Source organism: Parasteatoda tepidariorum, chromosome 7, assembly GCF_982258835.1.
Source record: "Parasteatoda tepidariorum strain Cologne lab strain chromosome 7, Ptep-v5.0, whole genome shotgun sequence".
NCBI lineage: Eukaryota > Metazoa > Arthropoda > Arachnida > Araneae > Theridiidae > Parasteatoda > Parasteatoda tepidariorum.
In genome coordinates this window covers 18,360,750-18,384,421 of record NC_141761.1, presented here as the reverse complement: position 1 = coordinate 18,384,421, position 23,672 = coordinate 18,360,750, and the positions used below count along the sequence as shown (strand labels likewise).

The 23,672-nt window shown below is 27.3% G+C and overlaps 1 protein-coding gene across 1 annotated transcript; it reads left to right on the top strand.

The window, feature by feature from the left end:
* Positions 1–79: 79 nt before the first annotated feature.
* On the top strand, positions 80–23,312 carry LOC107449234 (14-3-3 protein epsilon). The gene is made up of 5 exons (XM_016064710.4): positions 80–497; positions 4,666–4,865; positions 11,126–11,232; positions 12,948–13,291; positions 20,895–23,312. The coding sequence occupies exons 1-5, from the start codon at positions 434–436 to the stop codon at positions 20,948–20,950; spliced, it is 771 nt and encodes a 256-aa protein (XP_015920196.1). The 5' UTR covers positions 80–433; the 3' UTR covers positions 20,951–23,312.
* The last annotated feature ends 360 nt before the right edge of the window (positions 23,313–23,672 follow it).

Here is a 23,672-nt window from a genome sequence, read left to right as displayed (position 1 = left end):
CCTTAAAATAATTAAGTGCTGAACTTGTATTTTTAAAAAATGCTTAAAATTTTAACTAGCTGAGTAAAATTGGATATCCATATTTGATCATGGAACAATGTGACAAGTATTCTTTTATCCATTTGTAGTTTTTCTTTCGAATTAAATTAAACAATAAAATAAATCATATTCAAAAATACTTAAAAATATTACTTGAAACCAAAAGTGAAACAGATTATTTTTAATCGTATGGCAACAGAATGACAATTCATGAAATGCGGCCATTTTCTGCTGTAGTGGGTGTTGCGTGACTGACATTTTAAGAAACGAATTAAGTCTGTTACTTTCCATTTAATTGTAACTCCGACAGTACTTACAATAAACACTCTCTAAAATCTCATTAAGAACTAAATACCTTTAGCATTTGAAAGAATTCCTGTCTATAGTGAGAGGTATGGCCGACCGGGAAGATAATGTCTACAAAGCCAAGCTTGCTGAACAAGCAGAGCGGTATGATGGTGAGTAAAATATACATATTGTATACTTTGCTGAAACACTATCATTTGATAAATACTACAGCTTTTAACTTAAAGCTCTGATTACATTATTAAACTGGATTGCATAACTATTAACCATGTCATAATGGCCAATAGGTTATCAACCCTAAAGTTTCTGCGTGCCATAATACGCATTAATCTCTAATTATTTTTAATTATTGCTAAGAAATTCTGTGTGATACTGCTGCTATGTAAGTAAATTAATCAAAAGTATCGTCGATTTCTTAGTTCGAATTAAATAATTCGTCACTTCAGTTTCCTCATGTTATTGATGTAACTGTCAAAATTCGAAATATTTAAGTACCTCTACTTTTTGTAAAAATATATCAGTAATCCTTTCTTTTACCCACTTTATTAGGATATTAATATACCACAAACAACTTTTAGTAGCATTAAATGAATATTTTTATATGTATCTTGTTAATCAATTCAATCTATATCAATATTAATTAATCCTTATCATATCTGTAATTCAAATTATTAAGCTTTTACAATTAATATCTGGAATTGTGTATTTCCTTCCCATTTGTTATTAGTTTTGCATTGGTCTAACAAAACATTTTGTCTTGCATAGCAATTACCCTGCCTAGTAATTTGGCAGAAAGTTTAAAATCTATGCTATCTTCCTTTTAATATCTTTTTATAATTTAAATTTAAAAGAAATTTCTGGATTGTTTCTGTACTGGTCTCTAATTATTTTGAGAGAAAAAAAATTATGAAATTAAATTTACAAATCTAAGGTTTAGTTAAATAAATTTATAATAGTGAAGTCATTTTTCTTTTGCATCTTTTTTAATGTTTTTAAGATAATGTATTAAACAGTTTTGAGATAGTTATTGGTACTAGTCTAATTTGATTCATTATCTGTATTTTTTCTATACCATTAAAGTGACATTTCATTGATAATGAAAAATTTATCAAAAGAAATAATTTATGGGCATAAAATTATATTTCTAGTATAGATTAATATATAGACTAAAAATCAATAAAGTAATGTTAAGCTGTCAAATTATAATTTTGTATTAGCTGTATGTATAACTATTTGCTGGTGATAAACATTTCAATTATATCTATTTAGTTTGTTTATTTGAATGCTTTATAAATTTTAATACACAGTGTTTATCAATATTGAAAAAAAAAAAACATTTCTGCCTTGAAAAACTTAGTTTTTTTTCTTCCAATTTGTGAAAGTTATTTTTTTTAAAAAAGAAATTGAAATTTAAGTACCTTAAGTTATTTGTGCCTGGCAAATTGGAGAAATATCTAAAGCTTTTTGATCTGAACTAAGTTGCTCTTCATTGGATACATGACAAATCACCTCCCTCTCTTTAACTGTGTTGTTAAATGCTGTTAGCACACTATATCAGATGATTAAATGTTGTTAGCACACTATATCAGACGATTTAGCTGATAAATATGAAAAATCGTTATATTTGCCAACCCTGCTTATTTCAACATTTAAATAGTAATCTGATGTAGTCACATATATTTGTTTTTTCTTCAAATCTATTAAATATCAAATTATTTTATCTTTGTTTTATTCGTTATTTTTTTTTACTAAAAAAGCAGGTAATTAAGGCATGTGCAAAGGACCTCAAATTATCAGCCAAATTTCTAGTCTTAGCCAAAGGCAAATTGTTTACTTAGCCAAAGGCAAGGAGTTTACTTTTTTTTTTTTTTTTTTAATAATAAAAAATATTTATGTCAGACAAATAAATTTGCTTTAAAGTGAACTGTTTTATAAAATACAAACACTGACATTTAAAAAACTAAGCAAAAATTGCTAATCATTGAAAGAAAAAATACCTGAATTTACGAGGAAATCCTACTGAATCCACCTTGTCAGAAACCAGGGTTGGCAAGATTTTGCCGCAGGTGGAAAAAACCATGGTAAATACCGGTAAAAACCGTCCTGGCAAAAACAGGTTTTTGCCAAGCAAATTGGCAAAAAGTGGCAAAAACCCTATATTCTCCATGATGAGAGGACAAAAACACATTTTTTTTACAAAATTATTCCTAAAATTGAAATATATGCTATAAATATAAATAATTACAGAAAAATTAACAAAATTATTATTAAATCATAATTAAATGATAATGTAATAATATATCATTTTAGTAGTTTAAAACATTATTGATTGGAAAATTTGTGATTATTCTCTTTTTTCCAGTGAAATGAACTTATTTTAAATTAATATAACTATAATTTAAAGCATAAAATATCTATCAACATGTGTAGTTAATTATTGTACAAATAATAATTTTTTATAATAAATAATAATATTATGCAAATAATAATATTTATTTATTTGTAAAAAACATTTATTTTAGGATTCTAAAATGAAAAGAGATCAAAAACTTTCAATCTTTTAAAAATTATTACCCTTATATTAATTATTAATATGTTAAAAATAATTTTTTCATTTAATGTATCAAAATTGTTATTCATTATGATTGATTTAAATTTGTTTCAAGTATTTTGTAATAATATTTAATCAGTAATTTAGATAATTTGGTTTTTGCCGGTTTTTACCACTTTTTGCCGGTTTTTACCAGGTTTTTGCCACTGTCTTGGCAAAAACCCCTTTTTGCCGGCAAAAACTCCAACCCTGTCAGAAACTGAAGATTCAAAATTCGAAACACTATTAAATATATCGCAGTTTGAAAATTCATGGAGATGACCAAATAGTTGGCAGAGTGAAAACTAAAAAACATCTTCAGTTGAAAAATAAGCACTTTCAAGCAATATGAATATGCGGAAGCAGAATTGCATTTGTATGGCATCATTGGTCAAAAGGGATGAAAATATGTTTGCATGGTTTGTTTTTCGGGTGAAACTGGTTTTTGCCAAGCGTTTTTAGTTCACATGAATTTCCAGTAATTTCGGGGTCACTACAGCCCAGGGTTGGCAAGTTATTGACACATGACGGTTTTTATCGTCATGTCAAAAACCTATAGTTTTGGTAAAACTATTTTTATTTGAGTTTAACTGCTTATAATTTAAAATTCATTTTTTGGCAATAAAATTAGAAAAAAGTTGTTAAAAGATATTTAAGAACAGATTCTTGCATTTTCCCAACATGATTATATCAAAACATACTATTTGAAGTAAAATATTAGGATACTAAACGACATTTTCAACATTTCCTAGCATCTTTTTGTTTGGCATATTACATTACTGAAGAATGTCAAGATTGATTACTTTCATTCATAAAATCTTGCTTTGAGAAACACTTGTACACATAAAAAGAAAGCCTCATAAAATAAACTTTTTTTTATCAATTTTGCTTTCAATTTTTTACACAGAAATGAGACATGAAAAAGCCTAGGAAACCCTTTTAGAGATACCTTGCAACAGCAATGTTGAAGGACTCATCCATACTAAACTCAGAAATCGACTAGGCAATGAAAAATGCACAAAATTAGTCACTTGCTATCATATGCTTTGGCACCGTGACCCCGACTACTGAACATGTAATTCTGTTTGTAATTAGGTTTAGTTTAATGTGCTTTTACAACTGAATAAAAGTTTTTAACTTGACAAAATGGCAGTAATTCTTGACTTAGAGTTTGCTAGTAATTACAAGTTTTGAAAGTTTTGTTTAGCTTATTTCTAATATTTAAGAAATGCCAAATTTTAAATTCTTCTTTTTAGTTTTTGAATTTATTAATAGTTCCAAGCTTTTTTGTTTGTTTATTTCTAACAATTAAGAAGTGCAAAATTTTGAATCCTTTGCAAATCAAGCTATAATGATAAAAGTAAGTATCACTATTTTCAATAAGTATATTGAAGTATATTGTTTATCCTTCTATAAGAATACATGTATACAGTTGCAAAATCAATAGCAATCATTTACAAAGGCAATTATGTAAAAATAATATATTGTTCGCTATATGCCATAAATAAAGAAAACAGTATGTTTTTGACGGTTTTTACCACTATCGTGTCAAAAACCAGTTTTTGACGGCAAAAACCCAACCCTGCTGCAACCTATTAGATTGTTTTGCTGAATTTACTATTTTATCCATTTGGCAAGATTTCGAATGCTTAAGCGTGGGTTCTGAATCTTTTTCTTTTTATAAATTAAAGATACATTAGTATATGTCTTGATATATGTTATTATTCTAGAAATGGTGGAAGCAATGAAAAAAGTTGCTTCTCTGGATCTCGAACTTACTGTAGAGGAGCGTAATTTACTGTCAGTGGCTTATAAAAATGTTATTGGAGCACGCAGAGCATCCTGGAGAATTATCAGTAGCATAGAGCAAAAGGAAGAAAACAAAGGTGAAAATACTAGATTGGAAATGATCAAGACCTATAGAATCCAGGTAATAAAGATTTATACTTTGATTTTGTCTTGTTTTATAATGACATTAAAATTCACAAATTATTTAGTCTTTTTGTGTTACTTTAATTGCAATTTAATAATGTCTTCTAAATATTTAGGTTATAGAAAGAAAATATAAAACTTTCAGAAAATAAATTAAGGAGAATTCAAGCCTAATGTATTTTCTTATTCATGTTAGTGTAGATAAAATCATCTGTATGAGGATTTTATTTTCCTGCCAGCTGTTTTATTTCATTTCTAATAAATCTAACCTGTAACTAATCAAAAGTGAAGTTTAAAAAAAAAAATTTGTTTAAAAATGAATATGGTAAAGTTTTTAAGATTTTATATGAACGTATATATGTTTATATATTATGAAAATTTACCTTTTCTGTGAACTGTAGATTTACAAATGTTAATTTTTAAGATCATGGAGCCTATAAAATCTTTCTTTAAATGTATTAATGCAAGTAATGCTAGTTGAACTTGATATACTTAAACTTATTTGTTAAATTGCTACTTTGTGTCTATATGACATCCCAATGTATATTTCACCAGTTTATTATTGTGCCTTAAATATAGATTAAACTATTTTTCTATTTTTAAAACCAGGTTTAGGTAGTTAAATTGCTCTGTTAGACAGGATAATAAAAGCACAATTCAAATATCTTTTTATTGTTAGTTGATGAGTACATCCTATTGTCAGGGATGAGATTTTTCCGCTTTTTAGCGGATTTCCGCTTTTTTCACTTTTATCACTTGAATTTCAGCTTTTTTGTCAAAAATTCAGATTTTCTAAAAATTTCAATTTTTTTATAAATATTCCGCTTTTTCAGAAAATTTACCGATTTTCAAAGAGAAACAGAAAATTCAAGCTGCATAGCTACCAAACCTTTCTCATTTTTACTTATTTTAGCTATTTTCTCTCCGTTTACTCACAGCAAATAAGATTTTCGGAATTTTTTACCCGCCCTCCAGATAGATCCGATTTTTGTAGTACAATCGACGCTGCTTCTGACAAGCCATTTAGAGGTCCCAAGCCTGGAATCTGCTAATATCTCGATCTCATTCACACGATTTTAATATCAAACATAGCTTATCATATTTGCGTGTTGCGATTCTGATTCACGTGATTTGAGTATTGTATGTTGCAATTCTTATTTACGAGATTTAAAAATCCGATATTGTGATTCGTATTTACGCCTTTTTATAAACCTATGTAGCGATTCATATTCACGCAAGTTTAAAATTCAATGTCTTGATTTGCTCATGCGGTTTATAATATCAAACATTGATTTTCGTATTTATACGTTATTTTAAAATAAGGCATTGGGATTCGCATTCACGCTCTCTAAAAATTCATAATTCTTATTTATGCAATCTAAAAATTCCGCATCATGATTCGTATTTACGCGATCTAAAAATTATGAATCGTGATTTGTATTCACGCGTTTTAAAAATTCCATATCCCAGTTTGTATTTCCTCATTTTCGAAATCGTATATCTAGTTTCATATTCATGTGATTTCAAAATCCATAATTGTTATTCATATTCACACAATTTTAAGATCAACTATCGGGATTCTTGTAAGAAGTAAAAATTTTTAAATTAGTTACTATAAAGATGACTGTTTTTCTAACTGCGATTATTAGTAAATGTAAGTGTTACAACATCAGAGAAACTGGAAGGGAATATATTCAAAACTTAAATTCTGTGCTTGCAAAGAAGAAAAAATAGGATTTGTCACAAGATGTTTGAAGAAGGACTAACGACTAAATATAGTAAACATAAAAGATATAGCAAACAAAAGCAATCACTTAAAAAGGGATTTAATTTAAATTTTTTTTTTGGAAAAAGAGTTAATTAACTCATCATCAAAATTTTATTTATAATTGCTGTTATTTATGCTATAAAATGCGAAAATCTTATCAAATAAAAGACAATTATCTAAACAATTGCTGATTGTCATGTAATTTTTCAAACTAATATAGCAATTTTTGTATGTTAAGGAGTTACTATATATTTCTACTTCACTGTTATTGATATGTTTCAAAGGGCTCTAGTTAGATTAGACTATAATATGAGCATAATGATTCGGTCCATTGTTAAAGTTTTTTTCCCCAATATAATTTAAAAAGTAATATTACTGATATATTTGCTATAAATCACATAACAGTATTTATTAAAAGAAATGAAATATTAATGTATATTCTCAGTAGTTTTAATTTGCTGAACCAGGTAGTTTTTCAAGTAATAATTGTTTCTTATGTGAACTGAGGAAAAATATAATTTCCAGCTTTATTTTTTCAATTGGTAATTTTTATTTTCACTAAATGTTAAGTATTAATGTAATCATTTATATAATAATAAATTAGTACCAATTGTATGTCAACACATTATTTATTACCTTAAACTGTCTGAAATTTATTATTAAAGGGTTGCGTTTGCTTAAAATTTACTATTGGGGAAATTCAGCTTTTTTGCCTTTTGGCAAATCTCATCCCTGTTTTGTGTGTATATTTAAATTTCAATTTAAAGATATTGTTTGTTGATTATAATCAGGGTTTGTTGATTTAAATCAGCTTGATTTAAATCACAATTTAAATCATGATTAAAATCAAATGATTTTTTTAAAAAAATCATTGATTTAAATCAACTGATTTATATATATATATTATATTGATTTTAAAAGTTAAAAAACAGTGCTTTAATTTATTGATACTTTTATTATTTTCTTTTCTTAGTTTTAAAATTTATTTTAAATAAATTGCTGCATTAATTAATTTTAGTTAACGAAATTACTTTCTTTCTTGGAGTGTGTTAAACACATTTAAAATTACATGTTTAAAAATCTTTTGATTCTTAACATTGAAAGTACAGATTAAAGTAAGTATTTAATGCTGTCTTAATATAGACTTGCATAGCTGTAGAAAGTAAATAAACATGCTTTTTTTCTCAAAAAGCAAATGTTAATTAAAATTCTACCTTTTGATTAAAAAAGCATGAAATTCAAATCTACATTGTAGTTTATTGATGGAAATTTCTATATTTCTAAAGCTTGAGGTTATATTAAAAAGAAATTACCTTAATATGCCAAAAATAGAAAGAAAAAAAAAAGCTGAGTTCAGATATTTTTTTTCCTGATATAGTGTCATTCTTCCCTATCAAAGTCTATTTGAAGCAGTAGGGTTATTAACTGGTTTTTATTTTTCTTCTCATAATTCTAATCATAATTTGAAATTATCAGATTTTCTTTTGTGAAAAAAAATTCCAATGAGTACATAGATTTTTTTAAAAATGTTTTTTAGCTTAACTTATGTATTTTGATAAAGGATTAAAAATGAATATTTCAACATAAAAATATATTGATTGAATATTTATTTTTTGATGAATAACAACATTTATAAACACAATCTGTTGCATTTATTTTGCCATTTTATAAATCCTGAGAAAAAAAAGAGATCACAATTTTAAATTAAAATTATGCTGTGCTAATTGAAACTTTGTGTTATTAGTTAAAGTAGTATTCTTTAAATTATCTATTTTATCTTGTCTTTTAATTTCAATCATGCCTTTGTATCAAAATGGTCGCTATGCATTATAATGAAAAATTATTTTAGTAAGTTCGAGCTTCTAAAATATTGTTATAATATAGTTTTAATATTAATTTAATTTTGATTAAACATTTATAAAGTTTTTTTGATCATAAATTAAAGCTCTTATAGTGTATTTAAATAAAAATAAAAAAAATCTGATTTAAATAAAAAAAAATCCGATTTAAATCAAAATAATCCGATTTTTTTGATTTTTTTTAAAAAAAAAATCTAAAAAATCACGAACCCTGATTATAATATGGGTAGAGATTTTGTGTTTAATGTTAGTCATTTTCCTTGTGCAGACGCAATTTTTAATTAGGATGCCATCTGGCTGAATAAAAATAAAACAAAATGTTGTGATTTGAATCTGTCAATTTGAACATTTGCTTGAAATTGTTTTAGTGATGATTTTAGCCAGACAGGTAAGTTAAGACAAATGTTTATAACATGTAACAAATGCATCTTCGGAAGATCTTTCGTGCCTAGTCTTCTTTAATATGCTTAAATTTTCTCTTTATTAAATCTTATAACAGATTTTTAAAGCTGTAGCATTTATATCTCTTGCCTGTTATAACCAGGGTTCCCACTGATTTAAATGGACCTTTTTTTCTTCAGAAAATTGGCTACTATTTATTTAATTTAAAAAAAGGGTATGGATTTTTATCAATATTAGTTTTTTTTTTGGGGGGGGGGAGATTAAAGACCAAGTTGGGCGAAAGCTGTGAATAGTCTGCTTTCAAGTTGATAGTAAATTGGAAGAGTTGTAAACAAAAAGTTTCAGGTGGCTATCATTAATGTGGATAGTAATGTAATCAAAGTTGTTGTGATGCAAGGACAAATTTGTTATTGCACTAATGGAGAGGAGTTATTAGGGTTTCAGTTAGGTACATAATATTTTCTGCAGAATTTGAGTTATTAGAATTTCATTTTAAGAATCAATTTTCTTAGACATTAATTATTTGTTTTTGTGCGAGCTAAATGTTAAGGTGGATATTCATTAATTTCATATTAATTTGAAATGCATTTTGTTAATGCATTTCAAATTAAACTTATTGATGTGAAGATAGTATTTTTGGGGTGTTAAATTGAGTAATTTAGTGTAGCAGTTCAAATTTTGAGTGTTGCAAGTTAAGTTTTCAGAAGAGAGAAAACTCCTTAGACAGTTATTATGGACGTAATTGATATGTGATGAAAATAAGGTTTTGCAAATAATGATTTATTTTGGATTAATTCATTGTTGAATGATGTGTGATAATTTAAAATTTATAAATGGAATTATAGCTTTCTGGTGAATTTTTATGCATTTATATTTTGGAGGATTTTCTCATTTCGTTTTATAATATAAACTCTAGCGGTAACAGAAATGGTGCCTGGTGGAAATGATTCAGTATGTATCTGCAATATTTAATTTAACCTACACTGATGATTTTATAAAGTTGAGTGCTACTGACGAGGATACATTTTTTCACTATGTTATTAACAGGTGCTTACTGATAGTGAAACTATTGTCTAGGGGTTAAGATTTGGCATCAGTTTGCACTTTTTTTCTACAAAAACAGTGGAGTACTGAAGGCAAAACTGTCTCAAAATGCGCCAAAGCTGTTTGGTGACAAAAAAAATTTATTTCAAAACTGGTACGTACTAGCAAAAATCAGTTCCAAAAAAATATGGAAATGGGTCTAAAAGCGATCTGCTATTGACATGAGTTTACAGCAGACTGAACTTGGAATGTTATAAACGAGTCACATCAAACATCGTAATTGTGTTTTACAAATAATAGTTTCTGCTTATGTAGTTTTAATGCCAGAATTAAATAAACACTGTTTGAAATAATGAACTTGGTAAAGAAGAAAAAAAAATTAACTGGTAATTAACAAAAAACATAGTATTAGATAAAAGAAAATTCATAAATGCTTTAAGGTCAACTGTACAGTAAAATTCAAGAGTTTCAAATTTTAATTATTTGGAATCTTTAGTGATAAGAAATAGTTCCATAAGTGATATTAAAGCCAGACTTACAGCAAGAAACTGATATCACTACAAAACAATTATGAGAGCAATTATAGTCTAAAATTACTTGCAGTTGATACCTTGTTTTGCAAAATATTTATAGCTAAAATCTTGAAGTCAGACTTCAATACAATCTAAAACTTTCTACAAACAAAAATTACAATTAAAACGAAAAAACTTTATGTAAGCAATTCATTACCTCCAACTCATTTAAAAACTCTCGTCACCTAATTGTGATAAAAACTTCAGAATTTTTAAGTGTTTTAATTTTTTATAAAATTCTATATTGTGTATGCCAGCAAATATTTTTTTTACATTTCGTAGGTTTTATTTATTTATTAATTTTTGTTTTGTTTTTGTTTATCTAAACTAGTTATTGACCTTCAATGTTATACTTCACTTTCTTTTGTATATTTAAAATCTAAGTTTGTCCTTTTTAATCATATATGGAAATTTGTATATGAATTAAAAAGTATTAAGATTTTTTTTAAATCTAAATTTTCTTTCTGTAAGATGTTGCTTTGTAAAATAATACTATTGAAAAAATTTACAAGAATTTGGGAAAAAAATTAAAATATCTTACATGAAGTAAATGTGAGCCTTTATCACCCAAATTGTAAAGTTATTCTTGTTAAATTGTTTGTTTTTATTTTAGGTGGAAACTGAACTGAAAGACATTTGCCAAGATATTCTGGATGTACTTGATAAACATTTAATCCCTACTGCCTCAACTGGAGAATCTAAAGTTTTCTATTACAAAATGTTAGTATTAACTTAAGACAGAGATATTATTTATTCAACTATACAGATTGTTTTATTTACTTAACATAGAAGGAGTATTAATTGTGTCCTGATAAAAGTGGAGCTTTCTGGGGTTAAAAAGAATTATAAAATGCTTTGGCTCTGCATCAACATTTTAGTAAAGCATTATGTACCTCAGAACCTAAATCAATGCAATTCTCCCATTTGCTAAACAGTTGTCTTAAAAATCTTATTAGTGTTGCATAATTTGCAGTCACATCCCTGTAAGACAATTGGTATTAAACTTAAAATTATGTCGAATTTGAATAAAATTAAAAATTATAATACAGTAGGGAATCGATTATCCGGAACGATCAGGACCATCCCTATTCCGCATAACTGATTTTTCCGGTTTTCTGAATCACTACAGAAAGCCGTTTTTTTATTGTTAAATCCAACTGAAAAAAAATATTTGGAAATAATCTTAAAAAGAAGAAAAAACAATGAAGTAATACACTAATGATTGTTTCCAAAATGATGGTAAGGTAAACATCTTTCAAAAAAGAAAGAAAAATCTTATGAGGAAAAGAAAATAATTTTTTTGAAATGGCGGGAAAATTTATTGAATTTCGTTCCGGTTTTCTGAATTCCGGATAACGGGTTCTGTACTGTATTTACCTCTCCTATCGATAAATTACGTTAAATATGCAAATTTTTTTCTTTTAAAAAAGGTTACTTATTAATTTTTCTCCCTGTTTTAAAATTTTATGAAATTTATTTTTTATTTCTTAATGTTTTCTTTGTAAACATTTTGTAAAATTTCTTGAATATTAACAAATTAAATTATATCACTTTGCGAAATGATCCGTCAAAAAAATTTATGCAAACAATACTTTTTTATTTGAGAATACTGGGCTTAAATCAGAAGTAGATAAAAATGTAAATATAATATAGACATGTAATATTTTGATTGATCTTCTGAAATTGCATAGGGTAGGACATTTTTTCGCTCTATCGAAACTAAATAAAATTACATTATATAAGTAGTTCGCACAAAATTTTTTGATTGACTTATTTTTAAAATTATGAATGAAATTTATTTTACTTCGCACAATTATTTTTAAAGTAAGGCCAGAAATATTTTTGTTCACACTTGAAAATCTGCACCCTGTACATACACTTTTTTCTTGCTCAAATTTCAGGTATTTTTTCAATTATTTTAATTGTTTTTTGCAACATTTTTGGATTTCATTTATTTGGATTCAGTTATTTTGGTTTTTTACCAAACTTATCCTTGTGGTATGAATCAATATAGTTCTATAAATATTAAAAAATTTTGAAAGATCGAAACTAGTTACGAGAGTTAGTTAATGCGTGAAGAAAGGCTTTTGCATTGAGATTTTGTTTGCTGAAAGTTTTTCATTTAATCTAAGTTTATATGTATGTAGCTGTATATATATATTAATTTATATCCAATCAGCAAAATAACTTGGGCTTGATTTTATGAGACCCGTTAAGAAGCCAAACAAGGGAGAAGTTAAAAGATATGTATATGAGAAGAGAAAAATTTTAATAGTGGGCGTATCCTGATAATGATTTTCTTTTAAAAAAAAAAAATAATAAATTTTAATAGTACTTAGAACATACTTATTTTTTGTTGAAAAATGTGTATGTACTTTGAAATGCTACTAGGCAGATAAATACTTGTTTTAAGCATTACTATTATCTTTCTTTAGGAAAGGTGACTATCACCGTTATTTGGCTGAATTTGCTACTGGCAATGACCGCAAAGAAGCTGCTGAGAACAGTCTTGTGGCTTACAAGGCTGCGAGTGATATTGCAATGACGGAGCTGCCCCCAACCCATCCTATCCGCCTGGGTCTTGCCCTTAACTTCTCTGTTTTCTACTATGAAATCTTAAATTCCCCTGATAGAGCATGCAGATTAGCAAAAGCAGCTTTTGATGATGCCATTGCTGAGCTTGATACATTAAGTGAAGAAAGCTACAAGGATTCTACTCTGATAATGCAGCTGTTGCGTGACAACCTTACATTGTGGACGTCAGATATGCAGCACGATGGTGAGTAACATTTTGAAAGAAATTGGGTAGCCTTTTGTCTATAAAATATATAAGCCTTTTTTTCATGTGTTATAGCTTTCTATAAAATTTTATGACTTAGTAAATTTATTAATGATTTTTAATGAAGTCAATAACTTGTATTCAGCGGTTACTATATAGCGGAAGAAGCCCTTAGTTTTGCTTTAACCTACGAAAGTAAAAGATGATTACTCGTAATACAAAATTAGAAGATTACTCGTGATTGATTGAGCCGTGGGAGAGTAATCTTCCAGTAACTTTTTTGATTTTTTGAAACTTTGTTTACTGTACTTCATCTGATCTCACTTTCCCAAAGCTATTAAATTTTTTAAGATAAACTAATTATCCCTAACTTCAGCTAGAAAACAAAATCTGGGATCCACTAAAAAATTTTAATATAAGTCAAAAAGCATAAGATATATATATATATATATATATATATATATATATATATATATATATTTTTTGTTCATGTCTGTATTAGGTTGGTTACTTAATTTTTTTTAAATCGTTAATTTAAATCAACTGGTAATTTTTTTCAAGAAATAATTAATGTGGAAAATATTTTATATATAATATTTATAAATATATTTACAAGCTTCTGATTATTATTTTTTTGGGGGGGGGGTTAATTTTATTGATATTAAACCTTTATTTAGAAAAATAATGAGAGGGTAATTTATGCAAATAATTTCATGTTCAAAATGACTAATAAGTTTTCTGTTTCATTGGCATATTTCAATTATACTTTTTCAGGTTTATGTTCATTTCGATGCAATAAATTTTAAAATTTAATAAATAATTGCATATATGATTAATAAAGAAAGACTACATGTTCTGGCAAAAGAAAATTTTTATTGAAATTAATTTATTTTTTATTTAATCTCTTGACTGAAAAATTTGGTCTGTGTCATGGTTAAAAATAAAAATGTTAATTTCATATTATTCAATATTTTATCATGGTTTGAAATTAAATGAATTTTTATATCTAAATGAGTATTTTAAAGCATTAAAATATAAATAATAACGCAAAATATTCATTTGAAAAGAAATTAAAAAATTCTAATTTTAATATTTTGTTATAATACTTATTTATTAAGAAGATAAAAGAAAGGCAAAATTGTTCCAGCCTGTACTCTACGTCTGTTCTTTTCAAAGTTACATATATTATAATCTAAGTACACTAAGTCCAGGGTGCGTACAGACTCCTTAGAAACTCCTTGGAAATTAAAAAGTCTCCAAGGAGTTCTTGGAACTACTTAGATTTTCAAATTAGTCCTTAGAAACTCCTTAGATTATTGCTTTGCATAGATGAACTTGCTAAGTCCGCTGAGAAATTTGCTGTCCAAGCTGGGAAACTAAATGATATGCAGTGGTGCTAGTGCTGCGCCGATCCGAGCCAATTGTGGAAACCTCAGGGTGCGTACAGACTCCTTATACTCCTTGGAAATAAAAAAAGTCTCCAAGGAGTACTTGGAACTACTTAGATTTCCAAATTAGTCCTTATAAACTCCTTAGATTATTGTGTTGCATAGATGAGCTTACTAGGTCCGCTGATGAATTTGCTGTCCAAACAGGGAAGCTAAATGATGTGACTTAGCTGTCAAAATCTAATAGTTTAAGAAAAACTTTAAAAAAAAATGAATTGCAAGAGTTAGAAGAAAAAAATAACAGCAAATAATTTTAATTTTACATGTTACAAGCAAACTTAGTTAATAATTTACATTGATTTTTTTTTATTATTTTTTTATTTTTATAAAATGCCTTAGATTTTCTTCTGTATTCAAATTTAAAAATATAAGATTGGAAGGTTTTTCTGTTTATCTTTAACATCTGCACTATGTACTTAAACCAGGTTTATTAGAATATTTGAATATGGAAAATGAATTTATGTGTGAAAGTGATAACTTTGTTTTTCTTGATTAAGTTTGACAAAGTCAAAATCTATTTCAAAAGAGCTAGAAAAAATATCTCATACAAAATACAGTCAATTCGCTATAACTCGAATATTACTATAACTCGATTTTTTTTTATGAGGTCCCGACCCTTTTATCTTCAATTTCATGTTAATTATTCTCTATTACTCGAATTTTACTCCCTTTAACTCGATTTTTTTGGGATCTTTTAAAGCAAGAAAAAAAATCTAGGAGCTGATATCTTGCCCCTTCCTTTGCAACACACACACAATGTCTTTCGCACTCTTCATGGAGAAGCTAAAGCTGTCCCTCTTGAAGTATGTGAACAGTGGTTAAATGAAACGTTACCAAATTTACTTCAAGGATACAGTTAAAATGAGGTTTTCAATATTGATGAAATGGGTTTAATTTTTAAATGTCTTCCAAATAAGACTATGATGTTTTAGGATGAAAACTGCTATGGGGGTAAAATGAGCAAGGAAAGTTTGACTGTCCTAGTTGGAGGAAATGAGTCTTGGACAGAGAAATTGCCCTTAGTTGTTATCGGAAAATACCGAAATCCCCGATGTTTCAAGAATATAAAAACATATCCTTTGGATTACAAGTCTAACAAAAAGTTTTGGATGACATCAGTTTTATTTGAAGACTATGTAAGAAAATTGGATCAGAAATTCTTCGCTAAAAAAAAAAAACTGATACTCTTTATGGATAAATGCACAGCGCATTGTGATCTACTTAATGTGAAAGCATTAAACTTGCAGTTTCTCCCGCCAAACACAACAGCAAAGTTGCAGCCAATGGACCAGGGTATCATAAAGTGCTTCAAACAGTCTTATCGAAAATGGCTTGTCAGAAAAATGATCTTAAATTTTATTAGCAATTAGAAGATTTGCAATTAATAAGCATTAATTAAATAATCCGACAATATTTTGAAAGTCCAAAACCGAAACTAACGGTAAGTCGAACTTCCGATATGTCGAAGTTTTCCGTCAGTCCCATCAGATTCGAGTTATCGCGAATTCACTGTATACATTTTTACAAGTTCTTATAATAACTGCTTTTTAATTTTCAAAAAAGACTGTCTAGTTATCTTTTAAACAAAGTTTTTAAATTTTTGATAAGTTTCGGATTAAAATTTTGAACTCCTTGGATTTCTTCTTCTGATCTCCGTATGAACCCTGGGAAACCTGCTCCTACATGCCCCAAATTGAAGTATTTGGTATTTTGCAGCAACCAAGCTACTGCCATGTGAGTTGCTCTGGATTCAGTGGGAAGGATTCTTGCACTTTCATGTGCAACTCTGCTTTGTTTTGCAATATATTCTCAATTTCAGGCTTCATTTTCCACTCTCTGAAATGGAACCAAAACTTCTCGAATTTTCGGGGACCAACTAAACATTGCAAAATTTTAATAGCAAGAGAATTTTATTTCTCTTGTTAATTTCATACCCATAAGTGCTATCAACTTCGTACATGGCAAGCTAATGGCCTTCTTGCGCTATTCTATTTATAGATTAGTAGTATGATGTTTGAATTAATTTAAGGGACCATTCACTGAGTACATATTTTCATGTTGATCCTCAGAGCAGTCAAGAATCACAAAGCTTCATAACCTCAAATTTCCATCTCCCCTTTATTCATTAATTTAATAAAGATAAAAATTGAGTTTCTTAAACGTAATTTTTTTATCTGAGGGACCATCCACTAATTGCATATTGTATTTAAACATTAATTTTACTTAATTGATTTTTTTTTAATAAAATTTTTCTGTTTTTTACTTATTGCATTTTATTATTGTATTATTACTTTCAAAATTTTCAGTGCTCTTATTTTGTTCAAGGAAAAAACTTAATAATTAGAGGCAAGCATGAAGAGAGGGGCTTGCAATATTTTAAATGCAGCAAAAAATCTTATGTTTTTCAAATTTGTCATTCAAAAATACTTTAATTCTCTTTAATTATTTACAAAAATACTTAATGATTTAAAAATGATCTTTGATTTAAAACAATTGATATAAAAAATTTTATTATCACAGATTTGTGAAATATTATGAGTGTAGGGAGAATATAATAATTTACTTCTGACAAATTTTTTTAGCTTCAATACTCATTGAATTTGCATTTAAAAATTATTTAATTTTTTTTAATCATTTCATTAATGAAATACTGTACTAGGTAACCAATTTTAATAAAAATTTATTAGGGGCTTAATTCTTTACATATTTTTATGAATTCAGTATGATCAATATTAATCTTGTTAATGTTTTGTTAAATATGCTATTATCAATAACATTTATTAAAATTTTAAAGAAAAATAAACTCGATAACCTTAAATAATAGTTAAATTAATTAGTCTTGAATTACCTTTTGCAGAATTAAATAAAGTAATTATTAATTTAGAAAATAGTATGAGCCACGTATATTGAATTTATTTAAATTGCTTTTGCCAAAAGCTCTTTTTTTTCTTAAAGAAATATTTTGGCTGTACTATTAAATTAATTTTTAGGTCTTTTCCAAACTGAGACACCATTGATTCACTTGCTGTATGATGAAATGGTGTCTCTAGTTAAGGCATTGTTAGGGCGTTTTTTAAAGAGTTCTGCTTTTCTTAGTTTGTCAGGAAAGGACTTAAAATCATTGGATGTAGAAAACGCAGATATTTGGCAAAATTCAAATTTAATAGATGTTGGACTAGATACCACAAATGTGATTACATCCTTATCTTCTTCAGAAAAAAATTCTATGTATTTAGGTGCCAGGTCTATGGCATGTGCAAAAAAGTTATTAAAGGCATTGCCTTTTGAAAATAGGTTAGTATTCCATATTCAAGTGTTGCATCCTGTAATGAGAATGGAAGGCACTTCTATTAAGGCATCTTTGTTCCTAGATGAATGGACGAGGTTACATAGAAAACCAGAAGGTTATTCTTCTGATTGAAATGAATATGCACCAATGGATACGTTTTGGAAAAACTATTTTGTGAAGATAGAAAATTTGAGAAATATCAAATATCCTCTTTTAGCAAAGCTTTTTAAATCTCTTTGGTGCATACCACATGGGAATGCTGATGTTGAAAGAAGTTTTAGTGTGAACAAAAAGCTACTTGACAATAGGACAAGTTTAAATTCACATAGTTTTATAGGTTTGAGACAAGTTGTGTCGCATATCAACAAAATAGGGAGTTTAAATAACTTTAAAGTTGACAAAGATATGATTAAAGTGGCTCGTGCAGCATTTAAAAATTATTCTGCTCGATTAGAGGTTAAGAAAAAAGAAAGTGAAAACACTGAAACTGAGGAGAGCAGATTGAAAGCTGCTGAAATTGATTTGCAAAAAAAAATTGAAGGCTTCTCAGGATCTCTTAGCCACAGCTGAAAAAAATATTAAAGATGGGTTAAATAATATAACATGTCGATTATAGAAAGCGAACAGATCCTCTTATCTGAGGAAAAGTCGAGGATAGCAGAATATTTAACAGCATTGGAAGATACCAAATAGAAACTTAATTTTTTAATGCATGGACTTTCATAAAAATGAAAAAAAATAAGACACGTTATTAATGAACAAAATTGAAAATTCTTGTTATTAAATTCTTGTTTTAATTCTTTTTATTACATATGCTCCAAATCTTCGTTTCACTGCTCCAAAATTGCCTTTTTGTTGCTCTAAAGCCACATTTAGCCACTTGCACCACTGGATATGACTTAGCTGTCAAATTCTAGCAGTTTAAGAAAACTTTTAAAAGAATAAAAATTGATTTGCAAGAGTTAGAAGAAGAAAAATAACAGCAAATAATTTTACATGTTACAAGCAAACTTAATTAATAATTTGCTGTGATTTTTTTTCTTGCTATAAAATGCCTTAGATTTTCTTATGTATTCAAATTTAAAAATATAAGATTGGTAGGTTTTTATGTCAATCCTTAACATCTGTACTTTAACAAGATTTATTAAAATATTTGAAATTGGAAAATGTATTTATGTGTCAAAGTGATAACTTCATTTATTTCTCTTGACGAAGTTCGACAGTCAAAATGTATTTCAATAGGGATAGAAATTAAATTCAAAATATACATTTTTGCAAGTTCCTTATAACTGCTTTTTAATTTCTAAAAAAAAAAAAAACTATCTTTTACACAAAGTTTTTAAATTTTTGATAAGTTCTTAAAATTTTGGACTCCTTGGATTTCTTCTTCTGATCTCTGTATGAACCCTGACTAAGTCTTAAAAATTAAACTGTGTATATTTGTGTATTACGCATTTATATTTTAAAGTCAAATAAAAAAACATGAGCCCAAGTTCATTTTTTTTTTTTTAAAAAAAACACCTGGGTTTGTGGGTGAGTCAAAAACCCTGGTGTTTGCCTGTATAAAAGTGAAGTTTTCAGAAGCATTCGTACTATTGAAATCATAAAAATATATACATAAATGTGTCAAGCATTTTTTTTACTTCCCCTAATAATTTCAAACCAAAATATATTTTTGACATTAATATAAAATTTTAAAATCTGGTTGGAAAAGTGCTGTTTATTCCTTAAAATTCCACCCAAAGCAATACCTTCAAACTTGTCGTCATGTCTATTTCTTTATAATTTTTATTCTTGTCTATACGTGAAGAAGAGCAGTTTTCCCGACACGGATCATCTTCACTATGTCAGAACTCTCAGGCAGCCTTAGTTAAGATAAAACATTTTCTGCACGAATTGATTAACTCTTAACTAGTCGCTCTCACATTTTGACAAAAAAAAAAATTGAAGAATTTTTTTATTTCCGAATTTTTTTTAAAAATAAGATGAAAATAGAAATTCAAAAATTTTATGTGCAAAAACACTTTTCAAATATTTTAAATTTGAACAACAGAAAGTGTATTTCAGAAGCATTTATCTGCAGAATGTTAGCTAGTTTTAATAAAAATATTGATGCTAGATTTTTACTTAAATTGTGTGAATATGAATCTTAATGTGTGGTTTTTATTTCACAAGAATACAAATATCTGTTTAATTTTAAAATCGCATGAATATGAATTCTCATGAATAATTTTTAAGACACTTAAACGGAAATCATGATAGTGGCTCTTAAATCTTGTGCATGCAAAACATTATGCTTGATCATAAATCGCATGAATAGAAATCGTGAGGTTCGAATTGTGTTATAACTCCTATGGGTATAATCTTAACTCTCATTTGCATCAGTAGAAAAAAATTTGATGTTTCTTTTTTAGTAATAGTAAACAATTTTCCTCAAACTGCATTCACACGTTAGTTTATATTATACAGATCTGCTCTCAGGTAAAACTGGTATCCCACTTAATGGGGGACTTTTTGTTCTTCCTCCTTAGCCTTTCATTATTAAGAATTTTAGTATGAATTGTTAAGTATTGTTATAGTTAATAGTATTGAGCATTATTAATGTAATCAGAACTTTGATTTCTAAAGGAAAGAGAAAAAGTTAAGTGTTAAATTGTACTTATTGCTAAAGAAACCAAAAAATATTTTTAAATAAAATTTATTGCGTCAAAATTAAGTTTATAACCTGAACAGTAATTAAAAGTATCTATCACTTCAGTTTACATAATTTAACAAATCCATTATTAACGCATCTGTTTAGCGTCATTGACCAAATTATGACTTTTTTGCCATAGTTTACAAATGACTGATCTGAGATATTTTATAGGTGAAGGAGAACAGAAAGAACAAGTTCAAGATGTTGAAGATCAAGATGTTTCATAAGTCATTTTATATTCATAAATAATGTGTTCCATTAATTTGTTACAATGTGAGATGGTTTTTTTTTTTTTTTTTTTCTTTTATTGCCATGTAGGGTATTTCCTTTGCTCATATTCGATCAGCAGATGTTTTGTGTCTGTAAAAGAGTGCGAGAGAGTGTTCCCTCCTAATCAGGAACTTGTCAGCCGCAATTACTTTTGGTTAAATGTATATTTTTAGACCACGTCTGAAATTAGGTTGAATTTGTTTTGTTTATGTCTACTCAGAAGTTATGTATAAATTTTTTTTTTAAATATTTTTTTATTACTTAATTGTATTTAATTTATGTATTCCTGCATACTGTTTTGTGCTTACCCAGAAAACTGTGCATGAACTATTTGAGTTTCTTTTAAAAAAAAAAAAATTATTTAAACTTATTTTTCAATATGTCTGTATGTATGCATGTTTAAAAAACTATGTGTGCGGAATTCCGCTTTTTACTAAATATGTAATGGAAAAAGGTCTTTATTTAAAATAGCCTACATATATTTGTGTGTGTATACTTGTCTGCTTTATACATTCTTTAATGCTTTTTTAAACTAACAATTTTTTAATGTATTTCATTTATCAAATTAAAAGTGTTTGTGATCGTTTTAGCAACTTTCTCAAAATGAGTATTTTGTCAGTTTTAAAAAAAAGGAAATTATTCACATTCAAATTTTACACACACAAACATATACTCACTGAAATTTTTAGAGCATAGTTTAAAAGCAGCTATGACTTGGCAAACCTTTTTGCTTTTTTCTCATATCTATCTATATATATATATATATCTATATCCTTAGAGTTCAATTAATTCCCTTCAAAGCAATTTTTTTTTGTCTTAATTTTTAATTTATGAGAATATTTCACACATGAAAAGAAAGAAATATCCACAGACATTTTCATACTCAGGCATAAGTAGTGTAGCTCTGCGTGTCATCCTAGCTACTATAGAATTTTTTGAAGGAAAAAAAATAGTTTTACCTTGATGTGACGAAAATTGGCATATAGGGAAAGGTATGAGTTACTTGTAATTGCTTTTAGATGAGAAATTACATTTGGATTTAGCTTTGTCAAATTAAAAAAATAATTTACAGTACTTTACGTTCAGGATCACTTTTTTGAAATAAAACATCTGCTTTGAGAAAAGATTTTTTTTGTTTTGTTCACTAAACCTTGTACAATTTTCTTACAGCAATCTATTTTCGTAATTATCGACTTGTATTTTAATTGATTTTGACCTTAAAAGAAGTACTTGAATTTTTATTAAAAATGTTGCAAATATATCTTTCGTGTTGTGACTGTTGACCTCTATTTTTATTGTTCTTAAACACACACTTTTAGCTTTAATACTTGGTGTAGTTTGTTTAAAAGCAAAGAAACCAAATACTGGCTCGTATCCCATTTAATGCATTGTATTCACTAATTTTGGCTCAAAGTTTAACAATTTTTTTTTCTTTTTTATTTGTACGTTTCTCGTGAACTGGTGCTAAAATTCTTGTAGCTTTTTCCTATAAGGATATCTCTGCGTCAAGTGTTTAGTGTTTGATGTAAGTGGATGTCTAAAAGTCTTAATGATATTTACTTAACTTGATTTTTTATTTAATTCTCCATTGCAAATTTGAACAATCTTAAAACTTCTATTTTCACTGAATATCTCAGTGCAATTCTAACCTGCAAGAATTTTTTTCACCAAGTTTATTTTAACCGTAAATTTTTAACTCGCTTACACTTAATAAAACTGTTCTATAGATTGCATGATCAACTGTCAAAAAATTTATCTTTCGTTCTGCATTTTTTGTTGCGGCATTAAAAATGAATTATATACAGAATTAAATCAAATTTTCAACAACCAAAAAATTTCCAGTGCCTTGGAATAGTGATAATGCAGTTGCAATGTAATTTTTTTTTTTTTGATTAATTTTATTTGTGAATTTAAAAATACTGACCATTAAAATTTTACAATTCACTTTAAATGCATTTCTAATTTAAGTCATTGACAGTCTACTTATTCCTCATAGGCTACTGTAGTACTTGCTCATCTCAAGACAACAAAATAAAATTGCTTTTTATAAATAAAAAGAAATCTTTATTTGTGCAGTGAAAAGTATAATTTATTGAGCCTCCAAAATATCTGTACAAATGTAAAACAAAATTCCATTCCTTGTGTATACAAGTGGTACTGTATTTCTGACATCTTTTTCATTCCATCTGTAGAACAGAAAACATTGTGTGCTTTTTGTACAACATATTTGTTAGTTATTGCTATATATACAGTCATTCCAGCGGAATGTAGAAGATATCTCAAAGTGTGTTTTATGATGTAATAAACTAATAAATGTCACATCCTGGTTTCCTTTCATCTTTTTAAAATTGTTGTCCAACTCTTATAAAGAATTTTCTAGAGATATAATTCTATAGACAGTTATAATTCTATTTCTAGAGACATTTATAGATATGAGAGAGAAGAGCATGTACTATTTTAAAAAGTATCCTTAATTTCTAACGTCAAAAGTGTCCATTTCGTAATCTTGAGGAATTTTTTTCAGATTTTTTAATAAAATATTTCTGACATTTTTAAATAAACAAAAATGCTTCAGTCGACTTGAAGTGGTCTGGTAATTGTCTCAGGTGAAGAAGTTCAGAAAAGCAATATTATTTATAAGAATTAATATAATACATAAATGCTGATTGAATTTATAGG